This window comes from Drosophila miranda (genome assembly GCF_003369915.1).
Source record: "Drosophila miranda strain MSH22 chromosome Y unlocalized genomic scaffold, D.miranda_PacBio2.1 Contig_Y1_pilon, whole genome shotgun sequence".
NCBI classification, from domain to species: domain Eukaryota; kingdom Metazoa; phylum Arthropoda; class Insecta; order Diptera; family Drosophilidae; genus Drosophila; species Drosophila miranda.
In genome coordinates this window covers 19,963,219-19,987,082 of record NW_022881603.1, presented here as the reverse complement: position 1 = coordinate 19,987,082, position 23,864 = coordinate 19,963,219, and the positions used below count along the sequence as shown (strand labels likewise).

General features: G+C 46.1%; 2 protein-coding genes and 1 long non-coding RNA gene across 3 annotated transcripts in view; 2 read left to right on the top strand and 1 right to left on the bottom strand.

Annotated features, from left to right (window-relative positions):
• Positions 1 to 11,739: 11,739 nt before the first annotated feature.
• LOC117191088 lies at positions 11,740 to 12,550 on the bottom strand. The gene is made up of 3 exons (XM_033396051.1): positions 12,370 to 12,550; positions 11,977 to 12,303; positions 11,740 to 11,885 (listed from the first exon to the last, which is right to left on the bottom strand). The coding sequence occupies exons 1-3, from the start codon at positions 12,538 to 12,540 to the stop codon at positions 11,808 to 11,810; spliced, it is 576 nt and encodes a 191-aa protein (XP_033251942.1). The 5' UTR covers positions 12,541 to 12,550; the 3' UTR covers positions 11,740 to 11,807.
• Positions 12,551 to 13,439: 889 nt separating this feature from the next.
• On the top strand, positions 13,440 to 14,217 carry LOC117191087. Its single transcript, XR_004473932.1, has 2 exons — positions 13,440 to 13,776; positions 13,843 to 14,217. It is a non-coding gene; the product is annotated as an uncharacterized LOC117191087 (long non-coding RNA).
• Positions 14,218 to 14,740: 523 nt separating this feature from the next.
• LOC117189424 overlaps positions 14,741 to 23,864 on the top strand; it is a 43,792-nt gene continuing 34,668 nt past the window's right edge. Inside the window, exon 1 of the mRNA XM_033394549.1 lies at positions 14,741 to 15,292. Coding sequence (XP_033250440.1) covers positions 15,080 to 15,292 — 213 coding nt within the window. The 5' untranslated portion in view covers positions 14,741 to 15,079. The remainder of the gene's footprint in view (positions 15,293 to 23,864) is intronic.

Genomic DNA, 23,864 nt, shown 5'->3' with positions numbered 1-23,864 from the left:
TGTGAGAACATACATATAAATGTGCGCTTTTTTCAGCTGCCTGCGCACCCACGTTGGCCTCCGTGTTCTGCAATGTTTATTATCCACCCACGAGCGAGATGACCGTCTCTTTGTGGGTTCCGTCGCTTCTCCAATGTCCAGTATACTTCAGTGCTTGCACCACGAGTCTCTGCCCGTCTTCATACAAACTCCAAGAACTCTAGCGTCATTGGCTTCCAAGAAGCGAAATAAAAGATGTTGAGTCCAAGAACGTGAGAATTGCGGATAAAACACAATCGCTTATCTTCATAGGTACTTAGGCGTTGGTTGCGTTTTATTTCCTATTTGCAAAAGGAGGTTAATACATTTTATTCTTATATGTAGGTAATATATCTACGCACGCTTCGTCTTTTCTCCCCGCTCTTTCTTTGACTGCCCAAACTAATGTGACCTTCTTGTCTTTTCATAGTGTGGCCATTTTTCTTCTCTCTTTTTTCTTTATGTAGGGTATCTGTGCCCTTGCTTAAAACTAAGTATATATAAGCTAAATTTTCTCGACAACACACACCATGATAGAGTATATTTTGGTATATTTCTGAGGGGCGATAAACTACATTGCTGAAAGCGATAAAAGGTAAAACAATCAGCTGTTTTTATATCGATAAGCAGATTTTAAATTTCTTGAACTTTTTACGTTCTGCTTTCTACTTGGTTCTTACTTACTCATACATACAAAGAAAATATAGTGGACTATGCCTATTGGGGACACCACTTAAAAAAAACTTACCAAAAACTCAACCCCTTTGGTGGTGTGGAATAAGTTTCTTTATTTTATTATTATAGGGTGTATATATAGATAGAGTAGGAGTAGGTCCAGAAAAGCAGCCGAGTACTCGATCTGCTATGCCGGGGGCATCTTCGGGGCATCTAGCACCGCCTCTCCTTATTTCTATTTCTTTTCCAATGAAAACAAATGGTTCATGAAATGAACCTCCTCCAATATATGCAGATGCTAATCAGTCTCTGTTTTAAAGGTATCTCAACGATATTTAGCAATGGAAAACAAGAATTTGGCAAAAGGAACGTTTTTTCTCGTACGTTTTATTTGTTTGATCTTGATTCATTAATCGGATCAGATCGAAACGAATACAAAAATAGAGCAATATTATTTCCAATCCTTGACGGGGACCAATTAACCCATTGTAGGCCAACAGGGTATTTTAATATTCCACCGACAATAATGAAATTTTAATAATTTTAGCGCAGTTCAGATGAGAGATATCGTTAATTTTTTCAGCCATTTACCTAAAGTTGTTGAACTATTTAAATAGAGGGGGTAAACGAAACGCTATATTGTTGTTGAGGAGGGAAAACAGCAAGCTCCGTAGCAAGAAAACAAGTCAAGTATTTAAAACATGCCAGTCAAGTAGAAAATTTGTTACGAACCTTTTGTGGAGATAATGTTTTTTATCCCCAATCGGCCGACTAATTATTTCGAATTAAATAAAACTCGGCGCAGAAATAAAATTACGATATGTTCTTTAATGCGTGACTTCCAAATTGCAAGTGTGGCTTGCCTGCCCTTTACATTGCGGCTCCGATCGCAAAGCGCAGCTTCGCTCGGCCGACGTCGGTAGGCAGACGCAAAGCGGAGATAGCGAAGAGCGAGCTGGCAGAGAGCGTTTAGCAGGGCAAGCAAGCGCAGAGCTTTAACAAACAAATGAGTGACATAGACATAAGTAACAAACAAAATAAGCGGCTGAGGGCCAAGAATTAGGTGCTATTTGGCAAGCAGCTAATCGGCTGGGATCTGCTCCGAACATTCACCCCCCGTTGGAAGGCAAAGGCTTTCTACAGATTCATCCTGAAGGGGCAGAACCGCTATTTTTCCAACGGCCCTCTTGAAAAGGCTCTTTTGAGTGCGGATGACGGCTACTCTGATGGTTCCATCTTTTCCTGGGATGACGCTCTCAATGCGGCCAAGCGGCCACCTTAATGGTGTCAGCGTTTCCTCCTTGATCATGACGAGCGCTCCTAGCTTGATGTTTGGAGACGATGACCGCCACTTGCTCCGCTCCTGAAGAATCGAAAGATACGCCGTGCTCCATTTTCTCCAAAACGCCTGCTTCATTTGACACAGCCGCTGCCATCGACTAAGTAGGTTGACCCGGAGATGCGCCACATCTGGCTCGTAGAATGCAGCTTTCGGGGCTCCATTGAGAAAGTGGTTTGGCGTGAGCACATCTAGATCATCGGGACTTTCTGTAATTGCATAAAGCGGACGGGAATTTAACAAAGCAGAGATTTCACAAGCCAAGGTCTGAATTTCTTCAAGAGTAAAAATGTAGGTCCCGACGATGCGATGAAAATGATATTCTGCTGAATTAACAGCCGCCTCCCACAACCCCCCAAAATGAGGTGAGCGAGGGGGGATGAATTTCCAGTCGATTCCACTAGAAACGCAGAGATGTGACACAGCCGACGTATGAGGATCGCTGAGGAACATTTGCCGAAGCTCCAAAAGCTCATTTTTTGCTCCTACAAAATTTGTAGCGTTGTCTGACCAGATGATTCGAGGTTTGGGACGTAGACTTATAAAACGCCTTAATGCTGCCAGAAAGGATTCTGTAGATAGATCCCGAACGACTTCCAAATTGTGTGGACGTTGACATGCAATGACTGCATCTTTCAAGAGGCGATGCAGTTACTGCACCGTCAAGTGGCCCGTGTGACACCAGCAGAAGGCTGTTACGCGCGGATCCCAGGCAAAACGCAGCCCTCCTCCCGCCCAACCGACCGAGGGGCGCTGCCGCATGACGCGCGGTGCGTAGCCGAACCAAACGCGAACACGCAAGAAAGATAGCTATTAGACTAACATTCGAGGAAAATTAGTACTAAACTTACTAAGAAACTAAGCATGCAATCAAAGTACAAATACCACTACAGTTACTAATTAATAGAAAGGTGTGTAAGGATTAATAATTTAATAAGAGGAAGAGAATTAGTGGTGGATATAATATGGTAGAGGGAATTATAATCCGAGCATAAGACCCTAAACGGTTCATGCAAGGAATAATTCGATCTACAAAGTGGAAGGAACAACGGTATAAAATTTCTAGTCAGTCTAATAGGAATCGTGAAGTTTATGCGGCTCAACAGATCAGGGCTGTCTATGTCACCCCTGATCAAGTTGTGCATAAATATCACACCAAGCATTTTTCTACGGTTAACTAAGGTTAACTAAATGAGTTGCTTTGGTGCTAAAGCATACGAAGACAGCAATGTAAAATTTGATAGGAGGCCTGCTTCTGACTTCCGACTTGTGATAAAAGGGTCCGCAAAAATCAACGCCCGTTGTGTGGAATGCTGGATTAGTCCTTACGCGATCCGCAGGCAAGTTTCCCATGATATGTTCCCTCAGCACTGGCTTCAAACGAAAGCATCTAACACATTTGCGAATGATTCCCGCAACATATTTGCGTCCACCAATAGGCCGAAATTTTTGCCGAAGCAGTCCGAGCAATCCTTGAGCTCCTGCGTAGAGAAACCTTTCGTGAAAGAAGATAATAATAGAGACAGTGACAGGATGTCCCTTAGGAAGCAGGATCGGGTGCTTCGCGTCGTAGTCCGATTCGGCATTTTGGAGGCGGCCTCCAACACGCAGCAATCCAAAGCTATCCAGAAATGGATTCAGTGAGGCCATCGTGCTTTTTGGGGGTAGGGCCTGTTTGCTGGCGAGGGCCCTTATCTCTTCCGAAAATTGTTGTTGCTGTATTGCCCTTATGAGCAAATGCGTACCATTTTTGATGTCGATTACGGTAAGTAGACCCTTCGACCGCGCTATGCCTTTGTCCTTGAGAATGTAGAATCGATATATGTAAGCAAAGACGCGCTGCATGGATCCGAATGAGTTTTGAAATTTGCAATCGTACGATACATCCCTTTCGTTTGAAACAACCAATGCTGCATGACGACGTTCTGGTACATCAGTCGGCAATTGCAAGCCTGCAGGCCACTCTGAGCTCTCAAGACGCAAGAATGTTGGTCCAGAGATCCAAAGGCTGCTATCCATTAGATCAGCGGGCGTGGATCCACGTGATATGATGTCGGCAGGATTCAACTTTGTGGGCACGTGATGACAAGTCATTCCAGCGGTGAGCTCCTGAATCCGCTGAAATCGATTAGAAACAAATATATTAAAATTCAATGGTGATTCTCGAATCCAGGCAAGGGCTATGGACGAATCCGACCAGCAATGTATTTGGCATGGAGCTGATAATCCCTTAACTATGGTGGACACTAGTTCGGCTAATACGAGGGCAGCGGACAGCTCAAGCTTGGGGATAGTCATACTTTTCGAGGGCGCGACTCTGGATTTAGAGCATAAGAGATGACTTTGCACAATGCCAAGAGCTTCCGAACGCATGTATACACAGGCGCCATATGCTGCTTGGCTCGCATCACAAAACGCGTGCATTTCTAATCTGGCTTGCTGCCGAAGCACGTAACGTGGAAACTTAAAGTTTTTAACCATCGACAACTGCGAGGTCAGCTCAATCCAAGTCGTATGTAGATCCTGGGGCAGGCTTTCGTCCCAATTCAACTTTAGGCTTTCGTTCCATAGCGACTGCATAAATATTTTAGCTTTTGTGATGATGGGAGAGATGAGCCCTAGAGGATCGTAGAACCTATCTAGTGTAGACAGGCCCGAACGCTTCGATATTGGGCCTGCAGCGGCTCCGACGTGAGCGAAGCTAAACAGAAGATTGTCCGTGGTGGGATCCCAAACTAGACCAAGCGCCTTGGTTACTTCAGTCCCGTCATGAAAGGTAAGGAACTTTTCGCGATCCGCCTCCGATACGCCTTCCAAAGCAGCGGGTTCATTGGAACACCATTTACGTATGGGAAAACATCCTTTCGAAAGTAGCTCCTTTACCTGCTGACGAATCTTGATGACAGAATCAATGCTGTCCCCTCCAGATATGAGATCATCGACATAGAAATCTCTTCGAACAACATCAGCGCCAAGCGGAAAACGCAACTCTTCATCATTTGCCAATTGATGCATAGCACGAATTGCTAAGAAAGCGGCAGGTTTGGTTCCGTAAGTAACAGTCTCCAACTTGAACACCTGAATCTCCTCCTTCGGGTCATTGCGCCATAGGATGCACTGCACGTGCGTATCGGGATGGGAAACGCGTACACAGCGGTACATTTTGCAGATATCGCCACACAAGGCGACTTTAAAAAAGCGGAAACGAAGCAGAGTTATCAGAATTTTAGGTTGGATGGTGGGTCCAGCCATAAGCGCATCATTCAGTGATACTCCAGACGCTGTTTTGGCAGATCCATCGAACACTACGCGTAATTTGGTGGTTGTACTATCCTGCTTGTGGACGCAATGGTGAGGCAAGAAGTACTGCGGGAGGTCTGACTGCCGCGAAGCTGGCGACATGTGTCCTAAATCACGATACTCCTGAAGAAACTCCATATATTTTGCCTTAAGCTGTGCATTTTTTGCTAGCTTCCTCTCCAAATTGAGAAATCTACGTAGCGCCTGCTGATACGATTCTCCTAATTCCTCTAGACTGAATTTGGTTGGCAAACGCACGGAGTAAGCTCCGGACTCTAGGCGCATGCAGTTTGTGACGAAATGCTGTTCGCAATGAACATCTTCCTCCGAAATTGATGAGGGCGAATAATCTCCATCGACTTCCCAAAACCGCCTTACAATATCGCACAAATTAGTCTCGCAAGCGGAGATGACAGGGGGATCTTCAACGGCTGCTAGCGCCGCACGGGCTTTCTCAGAGTTTTTAATACTTCCTGACACTATCCAGCCAAGTTTCGTCTTCTGCAATGTTGGCAATTGGTCTGACAGTCGAATCTGTCCAACGCACATTAATTCGAAAAACAAACCAGCACCTATCAACAGATCGACACGCTGGGGCTTGGCGAAATTAGGATCAGCCAGTTTTAGATTATTTGGCATTGGCCAATCCTTTGCGTCTAGGCCGAAGTTAGGCTGCATTCCTGTGATTGAGGCAGTGATAATTGCAGAGAGGAAACCGCGATAGCTTTCGTCTTGAGATTGCAGGACGATGTCCACAGCCTTGCTGGATGGTAGAATTGACTCTCCAATACCGGCGATTTGAACGTGAGACGGGTGAGGATCTAACTGCAGCTGATTGGCGAGTCTCGATGTTATAAAGTTAACCTGAGAAGCGGAATCTAAAATGGCACGACATGGAATAAGCGATCCAAAACGGCCCCTGACATATACGATTGCAGTAGCTAGCAGCACGTTTTGGCTAGGCAGAGATTTTTGACTCGAGGGGGGAGGGCTAATATATTTGCTTGCTACTAGGGCACTTGCAGGATCATGCTGGGTCGATTCCGAGCTCGGCGACGGCAACTCAGCGTCAGCGCCCGACTGCATGTGGAGCAGTGTGTGATGCTTGGCTTGGCAATTTCTACATGCATCTGACTTGCAGCGTTGCAATGAATGGCCTTTGTTGAGGCAGTTTAGACATAAATGGCGCTTCTTCACCTCCTTGTATCGAGAAAAAACAGGGAGATCTATAAATGCCTGGCATCGGGATATGTAGTGATCGGAGGATTTGCAATACTTGCATGTTGAGCTATTATGATCGTTAATGGAGGTGATTAGGGTGCTAGGTTTACTTTCTCCCACCTGCTGGCTAGGAATTGTTACCATAGCCGATCCCAAATTTTCCAGCATCCGACATCTTGCTTCCAAGAATGAGGCCATGCTTGACCACCGAGGCAATCCTGACGTCGGCAAGTTCTCTTCCCATTTCTTCTTGGTCTTGTGGTCCAATTTCGTGCCTATGATGAAGATCAGCAACCCATCGGAAATCTCCTGCGGGGTCGCCAAGGTCTGAAGTGCACGCAAGTGCGAATTGATTTTATCGCTGAGCGCGCGCAAGCCGATAGCCGAGCCCTTCTCCACCCCTTGCAGCCCGAAAATAGCCGTGACGTGTGCCTGAAAATGTAACAGTTTATTATCGAATCGCAACATTAGTAAATTCAACGCCTTGTCGTAATTCTCCTCAGAAAGTTCCAAGGAACGAATCGTATCCAGCGCAGCACCATCTAGACATCCACGAAGATATTGGAATTTTTCGATGATTGGTATACGATGGTCTTTGTGCACCATTGTCGAAAACATCGCGTGGAATTCTGGCCAATCCATGTAGCTCCCCCGAATCGCGGAAGCTGCAACTCGGGCATTCGAGAACGGCCTATACTATTATAGGCGAACAACGACGAATTCCCCTCGAGAGTATGCCGAGCCGTTGAATTGGCAACATTTACCGTGCGAGCAGCCATCAACTCCCGCGACAGCCTGGACCTAACCTTGACATAAACATTCGAAAAGTCCAGCCGGGCATCATGGGCTAACTGCAGGAAATCCAGCCTTTCAAGGCTCGTTTGAGCGTCATCGAAATCCGCATTCATTCGCTCGATCTGCTCTAAGCGAGCTTGAAGTTCTGCCTCATCTAACTCGGCAAGCTCTTCCTGAGAAAGCGAAAGTGAGAAAGCGATCCATGGCCTTTAGTTGGCGCGCGATGGACTCGGCCTTGTGCTTGTAGAAATCTACATCACTCGGCATTGCTGCGTTCGCGACATTGGTAGGCTCAGGTGCTGCCATGTTGAGGTTTTAAAAGAGTCACTCAGCACGACCGAAAAAGACACCCTGTATACGTATAAACGTGGGAACCGAAAGCAAAGGGATTACAGCTAATGCCTTTAGCTGTGCGGCTGTGCGAGCTGTCCGATTCCGCTTTGTACTCCGCTTGTGTGTATAAGTGAGTTCGCTGCACTGCCTACCGCACTGCACTGACCGAATTGTCGCGACAGAGAAATTAATAGCCAGCAATGCGTGTATGTAGGTGTATGTAAGTGTGCTTTAGCACCGAATTGTGCTTAACCGCCGAAAATTTGCTAGGGCTAACGAATGTCGATCGCGAATGATTATTAATTGACACTGCAACTCAGAGATCACGTCGGGGTCACCAACTTTTATGTGGAGATAATGTTTTTATCCCCAATCGGCCGACTAATTATTTCGAATTAAATAAAACTCGGCGCAGAAATAAAATTACGATATGTTCTTTAATGCGTGACATCCAAATTGCAAGTGTGGCTTGCCTGCCCTTTACATTGCGGCTCCGATCGCAAAGCGCAGCTTCGCTCGGCCGACGTCGGTAGGCAGACGCAAAGCGGAGATAGCGAAGAGCGAGCTGGCAGAGAGCGTTTAGCAGGGCAAGCAAGCGCAGAGCTTTAACAAACAAATGAGTGACATAGACATAAGTAACAAACAAAATAAGCGGCTGAGGGCCAAGAATTAGGTGCTATTTGGCAAGCAGCTAATCGGCTGGGTTCTGCTCCGAACACCTTTGTTTTCTTCAGGGCAAGGCCGGCTAGCCAGTCATCCCAGGGCTGGGTACTTCCCAAGCCCTCAGGTCGCACAATATACCAACTAATTGGACATCTCGAACAAATTGAAACAACAAAAGTAACCGACAAAAAAAACTGCAAGCGGACTCTACTCGACAAACAACATTACAGTAACTTCCTTCAACACAGACGTGGACCAGGTCGCATGGCAGATACCCTGAGTAAGACGCTGCAGGAGGAGATCCGTCGCGGCTTTATGGAGCTGATGGGGGCCATAACAGAGGTGATGGCGCCTCTGCGCCAGAACGTGGAATTGATCCAAGACCTGAGATTGGAAAGAGACCAGAATGAAATCAAGGATAATAATGGCGATCAGCAACCTCTAGCTCACTTCAGGCAGAAGCCGAACACAGGGACCATTCCCAAAAGGTCCAAGGACGATGACGCATGGAATTCCCAGTCGCCTCCAAGGAAGCCGGCGAGGTTGAGCTAGAACTGGCACCGAGGAATAGGCGATGCGGACCTGGATCCAGGTGCTGGAAGGCAGAGACGGGAGACATCAGGAGACGGCGGAGGTCCAACAGATCTGCCACCATTTGAAAGGAGAGATGATTGGAGAGGAGCGAGATGGGGACGTGTCGACAAATGGGAAATCCACCTCGACGGAGATGGAGACCCAAATAAGATGACGGTGCAGGACTTCGTGTTCAGGGTCGAGTTCCTCCGTAGGCAGAACCGACGGTCGTGGGACGAGGTCCTTGACAACTTTCACCATCTCGTCAAAGGACAAGCGGCGCAGTGGTATTGGCAATTTGTCCGAGAACGGCCTCCGGAAGTATGGGAGGATTTGAAGGACGAGGATTTGGTGTCCCGGTTCCGAGCAGTGTGTGGCGAGTTCGAGCGGCTACGCACCTTGCATGAGCGACGACAACAATCTGGCGAATCTGTGGAAGAGTACTTTAGAGCGATGCGCAGGCTGGCAGCTAGACTCACCACACCTTTGGTTGAGCCCGAAATGGTGCGAGTCTTGAAGACGGGACTCGATGACGAGACCCCCCGCTACTTTTACGCGATCCGAGTCCGGAACGGGGAGCTGAGAGAATATCCGATCAGTGGGTGTAAGCCTACGTTCGGCGCTGCAAGATCCTAGGCACCGTAATGTCCGGGAAGGCCAGCAGTTTTAGTGAAACGTGTAACTCTTCGATGTTTGCGAATAATTCTCCGCGGCCATGGTCGCTCGAATTTTCGCTAGGTGTTGCATGCGAAGATATCGATAGGTGATATCCCATAGAAGCGGTGAGGAGGAAAGAAGTTCGAACATAGTGGCAAGGCCAAAATTTAAGGGGAAAGGGTTAGCAAGAGTGGCGCCACCTGGTCCTGGAGAGTGAGAGTTCCGCGCGCTCTCCGGAGCCGTTATGAGAGAGGATTTCCGATCTCATCCCATAACGGAGTCCCGAAGCCAACTCACCCATACCCCAAAGAAAAGAGAGCCGCCAGCAGCCCGAATCAGGCCATGCCCTTGAACCTAGTTCAAGGGCGATAGAAGAGAGAGCGATGGGGATCAGCGGCCCGGGAGCATTGAACAGAGCAGCTAAGCCAAGAGGGGGTTCAGAGAAAGAAATTCCCGCAACGGAGGAGCATGCGCGCCGGACATAGTGATCTAGTGATTTTTTTAGTTTTGAAAGAAAAAGTGAGTGGGATGAGGATGGAGTAGTGGCCATCACCCGATAAAAGATAAATAAATCTGTGATTCCAGGGGATCAAGATCAGTCAAACACCAGGAACTTTAGAGCTGACCAGCGGGACGGAAAGTAGACCCAAAAAGCACCAGAGTGAGTCCGCTTCAAAGGGGGAGTAAAGAAACCCCAAATTGATTCTTTTTGTTGGCAAATCCATAGGGAATAGGCCACAGCTCCGCCATCCTGGCTTGGTTTTGCTGGTCTCGAAGAAACTATCCTGGCCACGTAGTGCGGGTCCCTCGCCCATTAAGGGAGAGAACAAAAATCATCAATTAACTTATTTACTCCCATTATTTATTTTTGTTAGACGTCTCCATTTATATGTATATGTTAGTCCCCTAATTTAAGTCCGTCCATATAATATCTATATGTAACTTATTTATATTTATTATATTAATTATTTCTATTTATCTATTTATTTATTAACCGCCCGTAGTGATAAGATGAGGGGGGTATGAATAGGCAGGCTTAGTGTAGCGATGATACCGTGTAAAATTAGGAAATTGAAGTGAAAATTATAACGAAGAAAATGAATTGCTAAGCGTTTCATATGGTGGTAAGAGGAGCCACAGCAACGAGAGGGTAAGGCTGCTGCACATGGCAGGGAGATCCAAAACGTTGTTATTCAGATCTCAGGTAGGGAGGGTACGTCAGGGGTAAAAACATCGACACCTCGACCTGGTCCACGTCTGTGTTGAAGGAAGTTACTGTAATGTTGTTTGTCGAGTAGAGTCCGTTTGCAGTTTTTTTTGTCGGTTACTTTTGTTGTTTCAATTTGTTCGAGATGTCCAATTAGTTGGTCTATTGTGCGACCTGAGGGCTTGGGAAGTACCCAGCCCTGGGATGACTGGCTAGCCGGCCTTGCCCCGAAGAAAACAAAGGTTCGTAACAATAATGGCGCCAATCTGAGACAGGAAAGTGGACTCGCAGTCCTGGCTCTACCATCAAAGAGGGAGAGTACGGATGCGAATCACACAGACGTCGAAGAATGTATAAATATCCAGCAGAGAAGATAGATCTCGATTGGTATTTTGCAATCTGGGGTCCATCGGTGTTCCGGTGGCCTGTGAGGGACTCGACGAGTTGGTTCACAGAAGCACGGCGCTGAGGGATCTGAGGATGCAAAGAAAATCCACAAAGTAAAAAGTTTTTTTTGGTGTTTGATGATTCTGCACTTATCTGACAACGGGAAGCGGGAAATCTCAAGAGGGGATTTGGTTTGGCACTGGCAGAGGAGAATCCACAAGCCAGTTAGCAACCGGCCCGGTGCCTGGTGTGCAAAATGAGAACCTGAAGAAGAAAAAAGAAATACCCGAAGTTAGGATATGGCCAGAAAGATTTCTGTTTTTCGCTTCCCCTGCTTACCGCTGGATGCAGTCGGGAGGGTAGATTCTCAATGAGATTTTTGTTCTGAGTGGCCCGTGGGGACAGAAGTCGGCTACGCGTTGCACTCGGAGCAGCTACAACATCCCGCAACGGGCATTCAGTAGGGAAGTAGGCGGAAACAGCGACTGTAGGGAAGTGAGCGCCCTTGACTCTTAATCTTCCAAGGAAGATAAGATTAGTCAACAGCGCTCGCAAAGTTCTAGATGTTGGACAGGAAAAGACGTAGAACACCATGTGCGGAGTTGGCCCTAGTAGTAGTTGTGGTTCCTTTCCCCCTTATTATTGTTTTGCCGTATTAAGTGTTTTTGTGCTGAAGATCAGTGAGTTAGCGTTATAGGTAGTGTTTAGGCGATTGTTCTAAAAGAAAAATAGATAATTGTAGTGAATAAAAAGATAAATAGGATAGTTCGAGGTAGGGAAATATAGGGCCAAGTTGATGAGCGCGTACAACTTGCGGTCTAAACAGAAAATGACCCGCAGGACTCCTCCACCAGGTAACCTCCAAGGACAGATGCAAGGCGGTGACACACAGGGCGCTGAGGGGCGTAGAGACGACAGCTGGAATTTGCCAGGCCAATCCAACGCACTGCCCTCCGAGATTCTCTCTGGAGTAAATGTCGCCATAGCGCAAGCACAGGAGACGTGGAGAGGCAGCATGGCAGATACCCTGAGTAAGACGCTGCAGGAGGAGATCCGTCGCGGCTTTATGGAGCTGATGGGGGCCATAACAGAGGTGATGGCGCCTCTGCGCCAGAACGTGGAATTGATCCAAGACCTGAGATTGGAAAGAGACCAGAATGAAATCAAGGATAATAATGGCGATCAGCAGCCTCTAGCTCACCTCAGGCAGAAGCCGAACACAGGGACCATTCCCAAAAGGTCCAAGGACGATGACGCATGGAATTCCCAGTCGCCTCCAAGGAAGCCGGCGAGGTTGAGGTGGATCCAGGTGCTGGAAGGCAGAGACGGGAGACATCAGGAGACGGCGGAGGTCCAACAGATCTGCCACCATTTGAAAGGAGAGATGATTGGAGAGGAGCGAGATGGGGACGTGTCGACAAATGGGAAATCCACCTCGACGGAGATGGAGACCCAAATAAGATGACGGTGCAGGACTTCGTGTTCAGGGTCGAGTTCCTCCGTAGGCAGAACCGACGGTCGTGGGACGAGGTCCTTGACAACTTTCACCATCTCGTCAAAGGACAAGCGGCGGAGTGGTATTGGCAATTTGTCCGAGAACGGCCTCCGGAAGTATGGGAGGATTTGAAGGACGAGGATTTGGTGTCCCGGTTCCGAGCAGTGTGTGGCGAGTTCGAGCGGCTACGCACCTTGCATGAGCGACGACAACAATCTGGCGAATCTGTGGAAGAGTACTTTAGAGCGATGCGCAGGCTGGCAGCTAGACTCACCACACCTTTGGTTGAGCCCGAAATGGTGCGAGTCTTGAAGACGGGACTCGATGACGAGATCGCCCGCTACTTTTACGCGATCCGAGTCCGGAACGGGGAGCTGAGAGAATATCCGATCAGTGGGTGTAAGCCTACGTTGGGCGCTGCAAGATCCTAGGCACCGTAATGTCCGGGAAGGCCAGCAGTTTTAGTGAAACGTGTAACTCTTCGATGTTTGCGAATAATTCTCCGCGGCCATGGTCGCTCGAATTTTCGCTAGGTGTTGCATGCGAAGATATCGATAGGTGATATCCCATAGAAGCGGTGAGGAGGAAAGAAATTCGAACATAGTGGCAAGGCCAAAATTTAAGGGGAAAGGGTTAGCAAGAGTGGCGCCACCTGGTCCTGGAGAGTGAGAGTTCCGCGCGCTCTCCGGAGCCGTTATGAGAGAGGATTTCCGATCTCATCCCATAACGGAGTCCCGAAGCCAACTCACCCATACTCCAAAGAAAAGAGAGCCGCCAGCAGCCCGAATCAGGCTATGCCCTTGAACCTAGTTCAAGGGCGATAGAAGAGAGAGCGATGGGGATCAGCGGCCCGGGAGCATTAAACAGAGCAGCTAAGCCAAGAGGGGGTTCAGAGAAAGAAATTCCCGCAACGGAGGAGCATGCGCCCCGGACATAGTGATCTAGTGATTTTTTTAGTTTTGAAAGAAAAAGTGAGTGGGATGAGGATGGAGTAGTGGCCATCACCCGATAAAAGATAAATAAATCTGTGATTCCAGGGGATCAAGATCAGTCAAACACCAGGAACTTTAGAGCTGACCAGCGGGACGGAAAGTAGACCCAAAAAGCACCAGAGTGAGTCCGCTTCAAAGGGGGAGTAAAGAAACCCCAAATTGATTCTTTTTGTTGGCAAATCCATAGGGAATAGGCCACAGCTCCGCCATCCTGGCTTGGTTTTGCTGGTCTCGAAGAAACTATCCTGGCCACGTAGTGCGGGTCCCTCGCCCATTAAGGGAGAGAACAAAAATCATCAATTAACTTATTTACTCCCATTATTTATTTTTGTTAGACGTCTCCATTTATATGTATATGTTAGTCCCCTAATTTAAGTCCGTCCATATAATATCTATATGTAACTTATTTATATTTATTATATTAATTATTTCTATTTATCTATTTATTTATTAACCGCCCGTAGTGATAAGATGAGGGGGGTATGAATAGGCAGGCTTAGTGTAGCGATGATACCGTGTAAAATTAGGAAATTGAAGTGAAAATTATAACGAAGAAAATGAATTGCTAAGCGTTTCATATGGTGGTAAGAGGAGCCACAGCAACGAGAGGGTAAGGCTGCTGCACATGGCAGGGAGATCCAAAACGTTGTTATTCAGATCTCAGGTAGGGAGTGTACGTCAGGGGTAAAAACATCGACACCTCGACCTGGTCCCCGTCTGTGTTGAAGGAAGTTACTGTAATGTTGTTTGTCGAGTAGAGTCCGTTTGCAGTTTTTTTTGTCGGTTACTTTTGTTGTTTCAATTTGTTCGAGATGTCCAATTAGTTGGTATATTGTGCGACCTGAGGGCTTGGGAAGTACCCAAGTGACTGGCTAGCCGGCCTTGCCCCGAAGAAAACAAAGGTTCGTAACAAATTGGTTCATTAATCTGATCAAATTATTTGGGCAGGGCTGAGGGTTCCATCTAGCTAGAAATATTCATATATCAAAATCGAGGAATATGTATAATAGAAATTGAATTCGTCAGTATATTTACGGTATATTTTGGTATATTACTGATTGTCGATAAATCCGATAGCTGTTCTCTCTGAGTCCGGAAAAAAAAATTGAACGGGTCGGTTGTGGGCTGTTCTGTTCGATTGATTGTTTTTCCCTACTTCGCTCGAAATAAATTTTTCAACGCTCAAGAATCAAAACACGAATGCTTTACTCTTCATTTGCTAAAGTAAAAAAATTGAAATCATTGTGTCACGCAATACAAAACGGAAAGTGACGCGTAAGTCCTTTGAAACAGTCAGAAGTTTGTCAAACAATTTGAATGAGTGTCGTCGTCTTCCTTTGATCTGCCGCGAGTGTACCGACAAACGAAAAAGAGTGGAAGAGATAAGAGTGCGATACCATTATCAATAATCCCAGAACCCCATCATGTCGATCTCGTGCAAATGCTCGAATTTTGTGGCCACCTCGTCCAAGCTGCAGCCCATCCGCTTCTTTGACGTAACGGTGTCTCCATCGCCGATGCCGGGAATCGAAGCTGAAGCCGGTGCTGTCCTGTCGACCCGGTTGTCGCAGGTATTTCAGGAAAAGTACCCCAGAGACTTTCCATTCTACACGGAGTTTATGGATTTCTTCAAGCACGTAAGTGTTGGATCCCATCGAAATTACAATTACTGTCATTCAATCCTTTCTATATACGCATCGGTTTTGCGTGTGTTTTCCAGTATTGATTGAGTGGGTAGTATGGGAAAGAGGGAGAGGAGAGAGTAAGGGAACATAGCATAAAAATAATCAATAACAATGGGCCTATGTTGAATGCGAGTGTGTGTGTGTATTATCGTTCTTTATGCTTTGTGTGCCGGCCTCTTTGGCTTTGCGTTTGCTTTGCCTTTTTCTTTGCTCGCAAACATACCCACACACACACACGCATAAATATGGGATAGAAGAGGCCTAGGCAAATGGAAAGAGAAGAAGAAATAGGGTCATTTCATCCATGAGAAACATGTACACATGTACATATGGTGTGAGAGGCATGATGGCATCCCATCCCTTTTCAAATTTATTTTCTGTTTTTGGCAGGCCGGTCCAAGTGCATTTCCTTTGCCGCTCCTTCTCCTTTGGGCCAGCACCTGTTTTGTGCCTGGAACACCCTGTATACGCGTTTGCTGTCGCCTCCTTCCTGATCGACGGTATTTTTAGATCTCTGCGTCAGCTTCTGCTTCTGTTTCGCTTGGGATATTCTGTTTTTTTTTTGGTTTTTGTAGTGCCTTTTATGATTTATGCGCTTTTGCTTTCCGTTTGTCACGCCCTCTCTTGTAAGTAATTTGCATAATTTCATACACATTTTCCAGTTACTTCCCCCCTCAAAGGCGTCGCAAGGGGTGGGACCCGGGACTGACTGGGCTGTGACGGGTTAAGTGGAGTCGGTTCCACATTTTAACATTTGAACATTATTCTCCGGGAATTCTATTGTTTATTTGTTGATTTCATTATGAAGCGTATGCGTTTAAAAACCCCGTATGCCCCACCACTCCAAGCAAGTTAATACAGGACTCCTCTCTACGGATCTGTAAGCGATTAGCGAGGTCCTCGGTAATAAAATTTGTTTGTGATCCAGAGTCGAGCAGAGCTCTGGCCAGAATGTGTTCACCGCTCTTAGTTCGGACGCTTACGATCGACGTAGCCAGAATTACCCTGTCCAACGCTGTCGCATGCAAAACATGTGACGTGGAAGGTTGATTCTGATTTGATGGAGGAGAAGGACTCTCTTGGGGTGGTGGCAACGCGAGACTATTAGCCGACACTGTGTATCGATGCAATAATGTATGATGTGAGCGGCTGCACACTCGACATTTATTGGCTTTGCATTTTACAACAGCGTGGCCTTTTCGCAGACAATTAATGCATCGGGATGCCGACTTAGCAAACTCGAATTTTACCTTAACCCCCAAACACTATTATTCATTTTATTTGTATTTTTCCATTCGATTATTATTCTTCCTCAACAAAGCAGAACCTTGTCACTCGCCCCAGAGTGGTTCATTGTGGGTGGAGGAGGAGGAGGAAAAGGAGGGTTCTGTTCAACCATCAATGTTTGTATTTTGTATTTTCTATAATCACGCCCATTGCACAGCCCACCGCAAGATTGTGTATGTAATTTGAGATTTGCATTTGTTTTAATGCCAAATTGTCGGACTAAAATGGGGAATGACCCCCTATATAGTTCGGTGGCTCTACACCGCCATCATACGACCAATCATGCTCTATGGAGTGGTGGTATGGTGGCCAGCCTTGGACAGAAGGACATGCCTCAATAAACTCAGCAGAGTTCAACGCATGGCAGAGCTATGCATAACTGGCGGGCTACGCACTACTCCAGGGGAAGCCCTGGATACTGTGCTGGACCTCCTCCCTGTGGATCTCATGGGAAAGAAGGTGGCAACACTTTCCGCCCTCAGAATGAGAGAAGCCAGACTGTGGAAAGCATCCGCGGTTTGGCACTCGGGAATCCTGATGAGACTCCCGCAATTACCAGAGAGGACAGATTACTGTATCCCTAGTGATCACCTCTCGACGCCCTTCCAGGTATCAATCCCATCTAGGGAGGACTGGGAGATGGGCGAACCAGGACCTGCAAATGCGGTCCACTTCTACACTGATGGCTCAAAGCTAGACGGCCGCGTGGGAGGCGGAGTCTACTACAGCGAGCTGAACATCAGTCATTGCTTCAGGCTCCCGGATCACTGTAGTGTGTTCCAAGCGGAGGTTGAAGCCATCAAGGAGGCCATTTCGATCGTCTCCAAACTACTTCTAGATACGCACTTAGTGTGCGTCTTCTCGGACAGCCAAGCAGCTATCAAAGCTCTAGGCTCAATATCGTCGAACTCAGCGACTGTAAATGACTGCCGCAGGTCTCTGCACGAGATCGCAGAGCAGTTAGATCTCTTCCTTATATAGGTCCCCGGCCACAGGGACATCGAGGGGAATGATGCCGCCGACGAGCTAGCCAGGCAGGGTACTACGATTCCTCTCCTATCGGAGAGGGAGCAAGTAGCGATGCCCTTGGCTACGTGAAGGCTCCTAACGCACGAATTGTTCGAGCAAAATGCCAATAGGAGATGGCAGCAAACCGTTTCCTGTAAAGTCTGAAGATTGATATGGCCATATCGATCGAAGAAGCGCTCAGCAGAGCTGTATAAACTCAGCAGAGCACAGTGCTCTGCAGTTACTAGAGCCATTACGGGACACTGGCAGATCGGCATTCACGCCTCTAGACTGTCAATCCCTCATAACGACTTCTGCAGGAGTTGTCGCGACGAGGAGGAGGAGGAATCGGTCCCCCACTTCTTCTGCCACTGCCCAGCCCTTGGAAATCGTCGTCTTCGTATTCTCGGGGCCGCTTTCCTCACGGACATTTCGGACCTGGCCGTAATCAAACCAGGGACCTTGTCCAAATACATCCAAGCCACCGGATGGGACTGCCCTTAACCTGCAGTAGTATGCTCTCACGGTTCGGGCAACGCGAAGGGGCACATGCCCATGCGGCAACACAACGGACCTTTTATAGGTCCAAGTGAGCTTGGGGGCGGGAGGCTCTTATCCCCCCCCCTCCCGGCTACCGCCTTAACCTAACCTAACCTAATGCCAAATTGACTTGCGGTTTAATATTCGCCTTTGTAGTTGTTGCTATTGTACTGCAGCCACTTCAAAAGCGCTGGGGTGTACAACAACATCAGAGCCAACAAAAACCATCATCATAATAATGGGCAGAGTCGAGACAAATAGACCAAAAAGTGTTATTTTGAATAATTCAAAGCTCAAAACAAAATAAAAGCGAGAACAACAAGAAATCGTCAAGCAAATGTTGAATAACAAATGCACTTATGTAGATAAAACTTAAACTGTTGAAAACTTAAATAAATATTCCACTAGGCAGGGTTTTACACTCAATTTTAATTCTTATGTATATGACTAATAAGCGGGTTCGTTCATCAGCTGACGTAAACTGTCATCAGCTGTTTTTTTGTTACAGATTCAAGAAATAGAATACAGCAATACATGTACATTCTCTATCCATAAGTCCCTATAAGTCCGAAAATGTCATACGATGTACATTATTAGAACCTTATCAAGTCATTGGAACTTTTATACATCTATAGGGTATGACTATTATTAAAATATACAGACATACAGACATAGTATATATCACAGCATATGTATGCCAATAGATATATGTACATAATATGTACATATGGATGTATGTATTCCCCTATACAGAGCCAAAACGGAACGCTTTTAGAATAAATTACGAAACCAGCGACAAAACACACAAGCAAAAGAAGTAAAAAGGCACAAAGAGCAGGCAAGAAGAAGACGAAAAGAAGGTGGAGGATGGGGTGGAGAAGAAGGAGAGCGACAGTGTAGAAGCGGGGCAGAGGTGCGGCTGAAGAAGAAAAACAACGGCAGCAGAGCCAAAATACAAAACAAAAAACTTGTTTATAATGTTTTTTTCCTCTCCCTCCCTCTCCCTCTCTTGTGTGTGTGTATGTGCCTGTGTTGTTGGATAAACAAGTTTCTGAGATTTCCAAATGCGGCCGGTTCGGGATTTGGATTCGGATTCGTCGTATTCATCAGATTCGTTAGTTCGTTGGTGTTCGGTAAACCGGGCACTGTGCCCTGGGCCTACTATGCCTACTGGGCGCCCTCTCAGCGAGGGGGAGTCATATGTATCCATGGGACTGCGGGGGATCAGCAAGGGACAGAGAAAGAGATGGTTTTGGGGCCATTTTGATGGTCCCTCAGTTGACAGGCCGGCAGCTAGCCGCACCCCCTTCGGCCCACACAACCGCACTCTATACAAGAGCTGCGTAGGCCTCTCCTAATCATCATGGGACTGGGGGACTGCGTAAAATGTTTATTATACACAATTTTATGCATAAATATTTTTCCAAAAACTTGTCCAACTTTTGTGTCTTTTTTTGATGGCAGATGGTGCTGTGTGTGTGAAGTGTGGGGAGCAGTTACAAGGTTGCATACTACACTAAATTTGTTGTTTCATGCGATAATCACCATTCACCAAAAGCTACAAGAATAAAGAGGAACTAACGATTAATTTGTATCGTAATACGCTGACCCGCCACTGTACATGGAGTTTGGGTGGAATTAACAAGGATCTTAGAGCAATAGCAGAGGAGAGTGCTCCCTGTAATGAGAGTGGAGTACCCGAGGAGACTGCAAGCTGTGCTGGCTTGAGATGCCTTGCAGAACTGCTAACAGCATCCTGAAGGAAGAGAGGCTAGGTTTAAGGGGCGCACAGTTTTAGACGAACTGTGAGCGGCAAACGGTTGTGTCCCCGCCCCGCCTTCTAATTGCTTCTTCGTCTGCTTGATTGCACGCCCGTCTCTTATCAATTTGTCGATTGTCCAGCGCCCACTTGCTAGACTCGCAGACTCTCGCGTTCTCTCTTTTGCACACACACGCACACACACCTAGCTGTTTCTAGGTTATCAAACGGTAAAAGTGCTTCGACACACACACACACACACATGCACTCGCTGCGATTCTGCTGACGTTTGTCTATCGTCAGTCGCGAGACTCTGCGTTTTGATACCCACGCAGAGGGTATTAGTATTATGAGCAGAGCTTTGCAAAAGCGCCCCCCTTTCCTGCAAAAAAGGATCACTACTACAATATCATGGAGAAAGTTCGATCGTTCGAAAAACCAAATAGGGATGAACATTTGCCATGAATATGGATGGATGGATGGATATGCAAAGGGTATTAAACGTTTCGTTGCCTCTTTCTCTTGTTTTCTATTTTTGTAGGGTTTGGTGTTGTTTTTCGTCTGTGGTTTTACGATTATACCCCTTTCCTTTGCAAATGTTCAGCAGCAGTAAAAATCATTCTTCAAAAAGAAAAACAAAAACGAGTTTTATGATCCTAACAAATTCAACAGTCCCCCAGTTGCATTCATATGCTAATGCAGTGTTTATTTTTAGACCAACGAAACCGAAAACCCTTTTCCAATCCACTGACTACGTGAAAACAACAATCAACAAAATAAACCAAATCAAAAACGAGGGGGAACGTTGTGAGTTGCAGCGGACACCGCAACTCTACAGCTATACCCGATACTAAGTCAGTATGGCCCTCCTCCGGCAGACGCCGCTAATATTGAACGACACGACAAAGAGTGCGTGCGAGAGAGACAGAAAATCAGTCTGAGCGTGACGTCGGGGGCTGCGTAGCCAGTGCAAATTGTTTTTTTCCTTTTGGCTATAAAAATGATCTGATCTGATCCAGATTCAGCAATCTGATAGATATGATCATTATCTATGATTCTGCGTTCTTAGTTTTCTCGTATCCTCAATATTGTGGATGCAACAGATTTTCGTCCTTTGTGGGGGAGGAAGGGGTGGGGCGAAATTTTGAGATATACGTTTTATAGTAAGATCTAACAGGAGTACGGATACCAAATTTGGTTACTCTAGCTTTAATAGTCTCTGAGATTTGTGAATATCCCCAGATTTTCATCCTTTGCGGGGGCGGAAGGGGGTGTGGCGAAATTTTGAAACAAACTCGTCTCGGTCCGATATATTAGGAGTGTGGATACCAAATTTGGTTGCTCTAGCTTTTATAGTCTCTGAGATCTAGGCGCTAATGTTTTACTCTAAGCAAAGCCGGCTATGCTACGTGTGTGTTAGAGAGAGACAGGGCGAGAAAAAATGAAATTGTTTTCTTGATGCTGGCTATAATAATAATACGATCCAATTCAAATTCTGCAGTCTAAAAGATATGGTCATTCTCTACGATTCTGCGTTTTTGGTTTTCTCGTATCTTTAAAATTGTGGATGCCACAGATTTTCGTCTTTTGTGGGGGCGGAAGTGGGCGGGGCGAAGTTTTGAAATATTTTTGTAGCAGTGACATATCACAGAAGTCTGGATCCAAAACATCGTTGCTCTAGCTCCTATAGTCTTTGAGCACTAGGCGCTAATAGGGACGGACAGACGGACAGACGGACGGACGGACAGACGGACAGACAGACATGGCTCAATCGACTCGGCTATTGATGCTGTTTAAGAATATATGTATATACTTTATGGGGTCGGAAACGATTCCTTCTGGACGTTACACACATCCACTTTTACCACAAATCTAATATACCCCAATACTCATTTTGAGTATCGGGTATAAAAACAATAACCAAGTTTCTTTTTGTTAAGGCACAAGTTATCAATCAGTCATGACTATACTTTATGCCTATAAGTGTGCGGGGATAATGTAAGGCGCGGCTTTATAAATAGGCATTATCACATGTAAAGTGCTCTCTCGAGTGTGCGGGATGGTCTGAGAATTTCTACTGGTTTCTGTGCAATAATAATAGTAATTCCTAGCTGATAAGCGGGCGAGAGGCATGCGCAAAGTGACGGCAAATCAGCTTGCAAAAGATAATGTTAGTGCTACTAAATCCTGTTGACAGTGTAAGAAATATGTTGCAGAGAAAAGGATACAAAGCATATGTATGTAGAGGCATAGAGACAGGTCACAATTCGAGAGTCACTGCTTGGGGGGTGCCTGGTGCTGCTTCCTTCCTGCCCGAATCAGAGCCAGCCACCCCACTCCCTCTACCCCCCTTGGAGAGAATTGAAAACCAATGTTAATCTTTAACAAATTTAACCTTGAATGCGGCAGCAGTCAATCTTTACATACATATGTATGTATAAACTCACTGAAATATAGTAAACATACATATACATATGTACATCGTATGTACACACTGGACCGCACCAAGGCTGCCAACCTAGCAAACCAAACGCTCACAAATGATATCGCATACGAGTCAAATGCGAGACTTAACCCGACAAAACGCTCGCATTCGGACCCGCATATGATAGAAATATGATACTTGTGTCGTTCAGTTTGTGGCAGTGAAAGTATCTTTTATGATAGCTCTCAAAGGAATCGTTTGCGAGCCTTTTGCGATATCATTTATGAGCCTTTTGCGATATCATTTGTGAGCCTTTTGCGATATCATTTATGAGTCGTTTTTGATATAAAATAATATCAAAAGAAATATTTTTTTCGAGCCCATAGCAGTATCAAACGAGGGGGAACGTTGTGAGTTGCTGCGGACACCGCAACTCTACGGTTATACCCGATACTAAGTCAGTATGGCTCTCCTCCGGCAGACGCCGCTAATATTAAACGACACGACAAAGAGTGCGTGCGAGAGAGACAGAAAATCAGTCTGAGCGTGACGTCGGTCGCTGCGTAGCCACTGCAAATTGATTTGTTCCTATTGGCTATAAAAATGATCTGATCTGATCCAGATTCAGGAATTTGATAGATATGGTCATTATCTATGGTTCTGCGTTTTTAGTTTTCTCTCTGAGATTTTTGAATATACCCCAATACCCCAAAAGACTCATAAATGATATCGCAAAAGGCTCACAAATGATTCCTTTGCGAGCTATCATAAATGATATCGCAAAAGGCTCGCAAACGATGTCGCAAAAGGCTCGGAAGAAATAGTTTTTGCGAGAGTTTTTTTTTGACCCGTTCCCATTTTGTTCCGTAATAAAAAATATTTTTTTATACCCGATACTCAAAATGATTATTGGGGTATATTAGATTTGTGGTAAAAGTGGATGTGTGTAACGTACAGAAGGAATCGCGTCCGACCCCATAAAGTATATATATTCTTGATCAGCATCAATAGCCGAGTCGATTGAGCCATGTCTGTCTGTCCGTCTGTCCGTCTGTCCGTCCGTCCGTCCGTCCGTCTGTCCGTCCCCTTCAGCGCCTAGTGCTCAAAGACTATAAGAGCTAGAGTAACGATGTTTTGGATCCAGACTTCTGTGATTTGTCACTGCTACAAAAATATTTCAAAAACTTCGCCCCGCCCACTTCCGCTCCCACAAAGGACGAAAATCTGTGGCATCCACATTTTTAAAGATACGATAAAACCAAAAACGCAGAATCGTAGAGGATGACTATATGTTTTAGAATGTAAGATCTCAACCAGATCGTATAATTATTATAGCTAGAATCAAGAAAACAATTTCATTCTTTCTCGCTCTGTCTCTCTCTAGCACACAGGTTTCATGGTCGGTTTTGCCAATTGCAAAATATGAGTTCAAGGATCTCAGAACCTATAAGAGCCAGAGCAACCAAATTTGGTATCCACACTCCTGTGATATCGGACCTTGACCG

Excerpts from the sequence above, each read along its gene's own strand:
- LOC117191088 (XM_033396051.1), bottom strand. The coding sequence starts at position 12,540 with ATGGTGGCAGATCTGTTGGACCTCCGCCGTCTCCTGATGTCTCCCGTC. Across the intron at positions 12,304-12,369 it reads GTGTTCGGCTTCTGCCTGAG|GTCTTGGATCAATTCCACGT; the intron begins GTGAGCTAGAGG and ends TTCCAATCTCAG. Across the intron at positions 11,886-11,976 it reads TTCTGTTTAGACCGCAAGTT|AACAATCGCCTAAACACTAC; the intron begins GTACGCGCTCAT and ends TTTTTCTTTTAG.